This window comes from Diceros bicornis, chromosome 25 (genome assembly GCF_020826845.1).
Source record: "Diceros bicornis minor isolate mBicDic1 chromosome 25, mDicBic1.mat.cur, whole genome shotgun sequence".
Taxonomy (NCBI): Eukaryota; Metazoa; Chordata; class Mammalia; order Perissodactyla; family Rhinocerotidae; genus Diceros; species Diceros bicornis.
The window spans coordinates 13,293,114-13,302,998 of NC_080764.1; the positions used below are offsets into that span (position 1 = coordinate 13,293,114).

At 56.9% G+C, this 9,885-nt stretch overlaps 1 protein-coding gene across 1 annotated transcript in view; it reads left to right on the forward strand.

The window, feature by feature from the left end:
• Positions 1–9,575, forward strand: part of MYH9 (myosin heavy chain 9) — a 92,352-nt gene extending 82,777 nt beyond the window's left edge. Inside the window, exons 31-41 of the mRNA XM_058568440.1 lie at positions 571–819; positions 1,988–2,200; positions 2,306–2,518; positions 2,849–3,010; positions 4,105–4,233; positions 5,208–5,296; positions 5,397–5,520; positions 5,863–6,071; positions 6,673–6,781; positions 6,867–7,039; positions 8,039–9,575. Of these exons, the coding sequence (XP_058424423.1) occupies positions 571–819; positions 1,988–2,200; positions 2,306–2,518; positions 2,849–3,010; positions 4,105–4,233; positions 5,208–5,296; positions 5,397–5,520; positions 5,863–6,071; positions 6,673–6,781; positions 6,867–7,039; positions 8,039–8,156 (1,788 nt within the window). The 3' untranslated portion in view covers positions 8,157–9,575. The remainder of the gene's footprint in view (positions 1–570; positions 820–1,987; positions 2,201–2,305; positions 2,519–2,848; positions 3,011–4,104; positions 4,234–5,207; positions 5,297–5,396; positions 5,521–5,862; positions 6,072–6,672; positions 6,782–6,866; positions 7,040–8,038) is intronic.
• Positions 9,576–9,885: the final 310 nt, after the last annotated feature.

The following is a 9,885-nucleotide window of genomic DNA, read 5'->3' on the forward strand; positions in this document are numbered from 1 at the left end:
TCAAAGGGTCCACGGCCAAAGATAGATCGGGAGCTCTGTTCTAGATCCTGTCTTGGGACTTAGAAGTGCCAGGCTAGAAGATCTGCACCGACTCGGGGTGGGCTCCCAGCATGTTCCCCAGTCTGGGTAGTGTAGCCAGCTGTGCACGTGGTGGTTCCTCTCTGTCCAGGTGCAAGGAGGGGCTGCGGGGTGGGTGCCTGTGGTCCTCGTGCCTCCAGCAGACAAACTTTCCCACAGGGCACCAGCCCTGCTGCGTGGGGAGGTGAATAGAGGAGGCTCCCCACTCTGGACCTCAGTCTTTGTAAAACGAGAGGCTTGGTATATGTCACAACCGAGAGGCCTTCCAAGGTGACCTGCCTGACCTTCCCCTGGGCTCCATGCACTAGGCAGGTGCCCCTTGCAGAAACTCCATTTCTCTCGCCCCAGTGGAGGAGGGAAGTCTCTAACTGGGTTGGCTCCGTGGCCCTCCGTTCACGGGGTAGCAGGCCAGCTGCCAGCTGTCCCAGGCATGGCTGTGTTACCTGAACAGGTGCCATCTTGGGTGTCTCCTTAATCCTTGCTTCTGCCCAGGTGACCGACATGAAGAAGAAGATGGAGGATGGTGTGGGATGCCTGGAGACTGCAGAGGAAGCTAAGAGGAAGCTCCAGAAGGATCTGGAGGGGCTGGGCCAGCGCTACGAGGAGAAGGTGGCTGCCTACGACAAGCTGGAGAAGACCAAGACGCGGCTGCAGCAGGAGCTGGACGACCTGCTCGTGGACTTGGACCACCAGCGGCAAAGCGTCTCCAACCTGGAGAAGAAGCAAAAGAAGTTTGACCAGGTATGTGCGTCAGCTTGGTACTCCTCATTTTCTCTCTTCCGCAAACGCCACGGCCTCAGGCAAAGGCTGCTGTTCAGTCACAAGGCCTGGCATCGCCTCCTCACCTAGCTGGGGAGGAGGCTGCGAGGGGGCAGGTGCTCAGAGGTCCCTCTCGGGTTCCTGCTCGTTGAGGAGCCTGGAAAGAAAGTGCTCGGGAGAGGGCATCTTCACATGATAGATTTATGAGTGACTTTCTCCCTTTCTGTTTTCTTATATTTTTCAAATCTTCTGTAATCAACCGATTCTATCATTGTTTAGAATTTTTATTTACATGTTCATATCTCTTCCTCATTCTAAAAGATCTGAGGCAGCTTACCGAGATGCAGACAATGGCATGGGATAGAAAAGTAGAATAAATCAGGGGTCAGCAAACTGGCCAAGTGCAGCCCCCCGCCTGGTGTCGATACAGGTGTACAGGACTCAGCCTCACTCCTTTGTTTGCTGCTGGCTCTGGCTGGCTGTGCCATCATAGCAGAGTTGAGTCACTGCCAGAGACCATGGCCTGTAGAGTCTAAAGCATTTACTATCTGGCCCTTTAAGAAATAGGTCCAGGGAATAAATGAGCTATGGGAGCAAAGGCAATGGGAAGGTGGGAAAATAAGATCTAGCCGGGAGTGGGCCCGCACAGAGAATGGATGCCAGGGGCATTTAAACTGACCTTCTTAGAGGAGGGCCACAAATGGGCTTTGGGCTTCTAGTCAGCCAGATTCACATTCTTTTCAAGGTAAATGCCAGCCAGTCATTCAGGAGAACCAAAGCCTTTGTAGATTGTGAGGGTGAAGTATTTCCTGTGGGTTCTCATGGAAGGGGTAATGTGTGACGTAAAGGGTCATTATTATTGAGTGATAAAGATTAAAGATTTTAAAGCGTGGTAGCAGAGGCGATCTCTGCCCTCATTTGTTTATGAGGACATGCTGGAGGGCACTTGTCCCCCTTGGAACCTGCCGGGTGCCCCAGTGGCGGCCTAGTGCTAGCTCCTCTTGGTCCCCCTCCTGTCAGAGCCGGCCCCCGGGACCCTCGTTCCTCAGGGCGTTTGGGTCCGGATGCTTTGCCTGCCTGAGGCCAGCGGGCCCTGAGCTCTTTCTAAGAGCCCATTGCTCGAGCCTCATGGCGCCCACCTCTCTCCCAGCTCCTGGCCGAGGAGAAGACCATCTCCGCCAAGTACGCGGAGGAGCGCGACCGGGCCGAGGCGGAGGCCCGCGAGAAGGAGACGAAGGCGCTGTCGCTGGCCCGGGCCCTGGAGGAGGCCATGGAGCAGAAGGCAGAGCTGGAGCGGCTCAACAAGCAGTTCCGCACGGAGATGGAGGACCTCATGAGCTCCAAGGACGACGTCGGCAAGAGCGTGAGTGTGGAGCCGGCTGGCGCGCGGGAGGGAGGGGACCTGGAGGCGGGGACCTCGGGGACCTCTCGTCCCTCTGCTCCTGACTCAGATTCCCTCGGATGGCAGGTGCACGAGCTGGAGAAGTCCAAGCGGGCCCTGGAGCAGCAGGTGGAGGAGATGAAGACCCAGCTGGAGGAGCTGGAGGACGAGCTGCAGGCCACCGAGGACGCCAAGCTGCGTCTGGAGGTGAACCTGCAGGCCATGAAGGCCCAGTTCGAGCGGGACCTGCAGGGCCGCGACGAGCAGAGCGAGGAGAAGAAGAAGCAGCTGGTCAGACAGGTGCGGACGGCCCTCCCGCTGCCCCCGGACAGGGCCACCTCCGTCTCTGGACGGGGGTGGGCAGGGACCACCCTCGTTTCTGGCAGGCTTCCTGTCTCTCCTTCCTCTACCTGGCTGTGGCAGCCTCCTGGACCAGTCCTCCCAGGTCCTACATTCTGGTCCTCTGTCCTGGGGGTCAGTGACTCACTCTTAGGATTTTTATGGTCAGTAATCCTTGTTAGCCCCTGGAGGCCCTGTGGATCCCACAGGAGTGGCCCAAGCCCACCTGGGCTAGCGTGGAGCAGGGTCTGTGTTGGGTTCTGCCTCCCGAGCTCTTGGCATCTCCCCCAGGTGCGGGAGATGGAGGCAGAGCTGGAGGACGAGAAGAAGCAGCGCTCGATAGCAGTGGCCGCTCGGAAGAAGATGGAGATGGACCTGAAGGACCTAGAGGCCCACATCGACTCTGCCAACAAGAACCGAGACGAAGCCATCAAACAGCTGCGGAAGCTGCAGGTGAGGTCAGGCGGCCCAAACCGGATCTGGCTGCAGGCGGCAGTGCTGGGCACACTACAGGCCTGGGACGCTAGTGGGGTGGCCGGTAAATGCTGGGAATTGCCGTCTTCCCCTCTCCGAGGAAAGCCTTGGGTGCCCTTAGCCCCATTTCACAGATGGAGACTCAGAGGCCCAGAGGTTGAATGGAAAAAAGTAGGCTGAAAGCACACTTGGAATAAGAGCAGTAACTTTGAATGCGTTCAACAAAGAAATAAGTATAAACCTAGATGTGCAATGGAGTTAGGGAAGACAGTCACTAGTGGCAGATTTCCAGAATAAACCAGATAGGACCCAGGTCTGACCCAATCCCACCTTAATGGGCAATAATGGAAGGTTCTGAGCTGATGGCTCAGAGAAACGGCCTGGTACACAGGACACATACATGGGAAATTTCTCCTCAGCAATAATTAAAGAATAACAAATTAAAGACAGCTCTGAGATGCCGCATATACTCAGCAGACCAACAACAATGAGAATAAATTTAAATGTCTGTGGTTGGGTCACAGGGCAGAGATGCCCTAATGGCTGGTGGCAGTTCTGCCTGGTGCCATCTGGCTGTGCCCAGCAAGAGTTGTACCCTTTGACGTGGGGAACCCCAGTGTGGGGTTTGTCTGCAAAAGAAAAAAAACGTCTTTGACAAAGATCTTGAGAGTTAAAACAAATTGCAGGAGAGTCACAGGAGTTAAATCGCAGAAAATGACAAAGGGAATGTGTTCCTGCCATATTGTCAGGGCTAACCTGGCAGGGTAGTGGGTGTGCGCTGGGAGTGGCGCCAGAGCACCAGATTTAAGTCAACAGGAAGCTGTAGAGGGTGAAAAACAAAAGGAAGCTTGGCTAATATGTACACAGTGACGAACGCTGCCGAAAGTATGCCTTGTAAATCCTAATGCTCAAAAAAGTGTAAAAGTGGTAAGGATGAAGAGACATCTGTCTTTCATTACTGTTTTGCCCTTTGACGGCTAAGTTGTGTTGGCGGGTGTCCCTGTGAGGGGGTGGGAGGGTAGACATGGCGGTGGCTGGGGTGGTGGTGCCTAGCCTGTCCTCCCCACCCCCAGGCCCAGATGAAGGACTACATGCGTGAGCTGGAGGACACGCGCGCCTCCCGCGAGGAGATCCTGGCGCAGGCCAAGGAGAACGAGAAGAAGCTGAAGAGCATGGAGGCCGAGATGATTCAGCTGCAGGAGGTGGGCCGGGGCCGAGGAGGGCGCTCGGGACCTCTGCCTTCTGGCCAGCAGGTGGCAGCATGGGGCCTCTCCCTGGCCTCCTTGAGCCACCCGGGCAGGGCTGGAAACAAACTAGCCAGACTCCAGGAACAAGTTGGGGATGGTTCTTGCTTTATAACAGTTCCCTGCAGGGTTTCATTAAGTGGTGAGGCTCCTTGGTGCTACTAAAATGTGTGGGGATTAAATTGTCACCATTTGAGGCTGGCTCCCTGCATGCAGAGAGGTAATCACCACCTCCTGCTGCGAATTAGGCCCGGCAAGGGGGTGTCCCTCCCAGACGCTCCCGCACTGAGTGACCCCTTGTCCCTCACACATGGGGTACGTCGTGGAAGCCTGCCCTAGGCTCTAGGCGGTCTTCTACAGCGTAAGCTTACTGGGTCGCAATTTCTGCTCCCAGCTGGGCCAGATGTCCAGGCATGTCTTCGTCCGCTCTTGCCTGGCTGGCTGTGCTCTCCTGCCTGGCTCTGGAGTGATTCCTCCCTCTGTGGTCACACGTGCATCTCTGTCGAGGCCGCCTCACCCTCCACCTGGCTCTCAGATCCCTCACATCTCTGTCTTGTCCCTTCTGACTTCTGGTCTACCCGGAACGCAGAGGGACCAGCATCCCCTGTTAGGCCTTATCTATCTCTTATTTATCTTATTTATCTCTTATTTATCTCTACATCCCCAGCACCTGGCTTGGTTCCTAGCACATAGACATAGGGGGTTTGTAAACATGTGGTGCCTAAGCTTTGACCGCAGAGGAGGGAATCAGCCCTGGGAGCCAGAGGGACTCTTGAGAAAGGGCTTCATGGAGGAGCAGGCCTGGGAAGGAGTCTGAGAGAAGAGGGCCAGGGGCTCAGGACAATGGCCCTGCAGAGGAACCACAACAGCAGAGGTGGGCTTCTGGGGCTGTGGGCTGCCCCAGTGGGTCACAGTCTGGGTTCTCGTGGCAGGAACTGGCAGCTGCCGAGCGTGCCAAGCGCCAGGCCCAGCAGGAGCGGGACGAGCTGGCCGACGAGATTGCCAACAGCAGCGGCAAAGGGTGAGCCATGGCGCGGCAGTTCAGCTGGCGAGGAGGTGGGTCGGGGGAGTGCCCGCCTTCTGGGACTGGCCCCTTCTCACGTCTCCCCGCCCTCACCCAGAGCCCTGGCGTTGGAGGAGAAGCGGCGCCTGGAGGCCCGCATTGCCCAGCTGGAGGAGGAGCTGGAGGAGGAGCAGGGCAACACGGAGCTGGTGAACGACCGGCTGAAGAAGGCCACCCTGCAGGTGGGCGGGCCAGGGCTGCCTGGGCGTTCCTTCTGCCCCGTGGCTCCTGGCTGCAGGTCCCGAGCTCCTCCCAGTGAAGCAGGCCCCACAAACAGCAGCGGGCAGAAACTAACCACTTAGGGGAGAATGTCCTGGCACCTATAACATCTCCCTGTGGTTTCTCTTTCGGATGTTAAGAAGTTTCCAGATCCTTGCTATTGGGTAGCTCCCTTTCCGGGGGGCCTAGAGCTTGGTGCCCCAGGGCCTGGTGTTACCATGGGCTCTGCAGGATCCAGCTGCCCACCTCCGCCCCTAGCCAGGGCCCCTGGCCTTCCTCGAGGTCAGCAGCCCTTCTTCCCATAGATCGACCAGATCAACACCGACCTGAACCTCGAGCGGAGCCACGCCCAGAAGAACGAGAATGCGCGGCAGCAGCTGGAGCGGCAGAACAAGGAGCTCAAGGTCAAGCTGCAGGAGATGGAGGGCACCGTCAAGTCCAAGTACAAGGCCTCCATCGCCGCCTTGGAGGCCAAGATCGCGCAGCTGGAGGAGCAGCTGGACAACGAGACCAAGTAGGTGCCCCTCGCCCGTCACCTGGAGCGGTCCGTGGGCCCCTCTGCTGTCGGGTCCCTGAGTCCCGTCAGGAACCAGCTTTCTGTCCCCAAGTCCCAGAGGCTGTTTTCCTGCATCTTGACGGGGCTCTCATCCGTTTTGCCGTTTTGCTGGGGCCTCATGGAGTTTGAATAGGAGCCCACGGCGCGCCTCTGGGGTTGGGGGTTTTGATGACTGTCTCTGAATCAGAGCGGTGGGGGTTCCTGCCCAGCTGGACAGCCCATCTGTGGGCTCAGCAAGACTGAAACTTCTTTGGAGGTAATGGGGGTCACACAGGCCCCCAAATCTCAATTTTCCTTTTTCCTAGCTACCTAGATGCTCTTTGAGATGTGTGTCCCTTCCCTGAGCCCCAGTTTCCTTATCTGTGGAATGGGGCGATCACAGTGCCCCCCAAGAGACAAAGCACATACAGGTGTTTAGGAAAGATGGTCCTCTTGGCATCAAGGCCTCTCTATGGGGAAATACCATGAGGCCCTGGGACTGGGAAGTCCAGCTTGTGGTCTGCTGGCCAGACCCTCTGAAGGAGGGTTGTCCCCCTGAGCCGCTGTGTCTGCCTCACAGGGAGCGCCAGGCGGCCTGCAAGCAGGTGCGTCGGGCCGAGAAGAAGCTGAAGGACGTGCTGCTGCAGGTGGATGATGAGCGGAGGAACGCGGAGCAGTACAAGGACCAGGTGTGTTCGCGGGCAGAGCGGCGGGGCGGGGTGGGCCCCACGCGCCCAGCTCCTAACCAGGGCCGCTGGCCCCGCGTCTCCGCAGGCGGACAAGGCGTCCACCCGCCTGAAGCAGCTCAAGCGGCAGCTGGAGGAGGCCGAGGAGGAGGCCCAGCGGGCCAACGCCTCCCGCCGGAAACTGCAGCGTGAGCTGGAGGATGCCACCGAGACCGCGGACGCCATGAACCGCGAGGTCAGCTCGCTCAAGAACAAGCTCAGGTGAGCCCGGGCCCGCCCACCACCTCCCCCCGGCCCTCCGCAGGATGCGCTCTCCTTTCCAAAGGTGCTTTGCTCTGAGCATAATTCAGAAAATCAAGCTCCTGGGAACTCGGTTCCGTTTCTCAACTAGATGTGAGCCAGGAGCTTGATGACGGGAAAGTGCCAGTCAGAGTGCCACCTGCCCCTTCCTGGTTCCTCTCGCCTCCTGGGCTGTAGCCCAGCCTTCTGCATGGACAGTCAACTCTGTGGGCCATTTATTCCCAACCTATCTGAAAAGTTTGTTCCTGTGGCTGCTGTAAACCGGATGGGAACATTTCTGTGCCAGGTTTTTGTATGGGAAGTGGCTTGAGGCAACCTGGCCAGTCCCTGGCGCGTGTTCGGTGCCTGGTAAACATTCGCTGGTGCGTCCTGGTGTCATGTCACCGGGCCTGGACCAATTACAGGGCTTCTTGCATTTCTCAAGGGGGTGTTACCCTTCAGAAAATGTTAACTGGTTGAGGCAGAGGAACTTTTTCTCCACGATTCTCATTTCTTGCCTCCTTTTCACAGCGATCCTTTTTTTAAAGGAAAACAACAATGCGGACATTCTAGTCAGTGTTTAGTATTAATTTTCTTATGCGTGATCGGTAGAAGAGGCCCGTCTTTGTCCACTGTGTAAACAGTCATTCTGTATCTCTTGGTTTCACCGGTTTTGTAGTAAGTTTGGGTAAAAGGTGGCATTTTGCGGAAGGCGCCTCCATCCACTCCTGTGCCTTTCCCCCTTTGAATCAGTCCAGGTTTCCTGACGGTTTTTGTTGCTGTTTTGGGTTAAAGCGGGAAACTTTAATCACCTGCTTTCTTGTCTCGTCTTCCCTGGAGGCTGTGGCCCCCAAGGCCCCACATCGCTTTTCCCCATGGGGTGTGAGGTGCCTGGTTTCCCTCTAAAGATCGCTTTGAAACGTGTGAGCTGTACTGCGGCCACGCTGGCCGGCCCTGCTGACCTTCTGCCTCTGCCCCCAGGCGTGGGGACCTGCCGTTTGTCGTGCCCCGCCGGATGGCCCGGAAAGGAACTGGCGACGGCTCCGACGAGGAGGTAGATGGCAAAGCCGACGGGGCTGAGGCCAAAGCTGCCGAGTAACCTCTCTGCTGCCCGAGCCGGACGGACCGACCGATGGACGACTCCGCCTCCCCTTCCCAGCCCCTGCAGCACCCCCTCCATCCTCTTGGGACTGCTGTGACCGTGACCCCCACCCCATCCCCCCAGGCCAGGGGACCTCAGGCCTGCACGTCCCTGCCCGCCCCCCCAGGCCTTGTTGAGGGCGTTTGGCTTCCTCTGCTGCAGCCCCTACCGCTCCCCTCCCACCCCTAGAATCTGATACCAAAGAGTCAGGGTCCTGGGCTCCTGCCCGGGAACAGAGTGACCAGCAGGATCTTCGGCCCTCTCCTGCCAAAAAGCACAAGATGGTGAGGCAAGGAGGGCAGGCCGTCGGGGATGGGCGAGAGAATTTTCTACGAATCTATTTTTCTTCAGGCTAAGGAGTTTTGATAGCCCGACACCCCAGAAGAGTCGTCACCTTCTCCTGCCTCCGCCACCAGCTCCCCCCTTCCCCTCTTCTTTGCTGTTGGCAATCACACGCGGTGACCTCACACCTTCTGCCCCGTCGGCCCCCCACTCCTGTGGGCTCTGGGTGGTCTGGCAAGAGCAGGCCCAGGAACCCCACCTCTGTGCAGGGCACAGAATGCTGGGGGCGGGGAGGGAGGGGATTCCTCCCCACCCCCGTGGGCAGCGCCACTGTCCCCTTCCTGCTTCTAAACCGTCTCAAGTGCAATGATGGCCCCTTCCCTCCTTTGCTGAGGGCAGCCTGCCCTACCCTGCGAGGCGGTTGGGCCGAGCAGACAGGGCCTGGGGCCAAGCTGGAAAGGCCAGCAGTGGCTTCTCCCAACACTCTTGGGGACCAAATATATTTAATGGTTAAGGAACTTGTCCCAAGTCTGACAGCCAGAGCATCAGAAAGGGCCAGTGTGATCTGGAACCTACTCTAGGACTGGGGCTGGGGGTAGTTGATCTGCACCGTTGACTCAGTGCAGTTTAAAATCCGCCATCGACACAGATGTTTTTGAAAGGAAAAAAAAACTTTTCTTTTTTCCCCCTTCTTGTAATAAATGACAAAATTCCAAGTCTTGATCACTGCCTTTCCTTCGGAACCATGTTTAGAAGAGAGTAGCTTGTCCTACACTGGTCTACACTGGTTGCTGAATTTACCTGTATTCCTAACTGTTTTGTATATGCTGCATTTAGACTTACTTATGGCAAAGACGGCAATTTTTTTTAAAAGGAAACTCGCAACAAATCATGAAGACATATAAAAGCTACGTATGCCTAAAACGCTCGAATTCAGGTCCCAGTTGCTGTCACAAAGGAGTGAATGGAGCTCCCTCCCCACCCCTTTTATATAATGAAAGTGCCTTAGCCTGTGTTGCAGCTGTCACCACTACAGTGAGCTGGTTTACAGATGTTTCCACTGAGCGTCACAATAAAGAGAACCATGTGCTACGAGCCGTGTGTCTGGTGGTGTCTGTCTGCCGGAGACGGGGTCCTGGGAGGGACTGTGTTTGCTTCTGCAGCAGGCACCTGCTTTGTGCATCTGCTGGAAGTTCTAGTAGTGCAGCACAGCCGAGACACAGGTATAAGTGGGGGATGGTAACATGCAGAAAAAGTGAGATAGTAAAGGCAGGCCGGGCCAGATTCAAGGATGCCAAGAGCGTCTCATATAAACCTTGCATTGTTTCATTTATTGAGCACCTGCTATGTGGGGCTAGAGACACACGGCCCAGGCACTGACTTCCAGGAGCTTCCTTAGTCATCA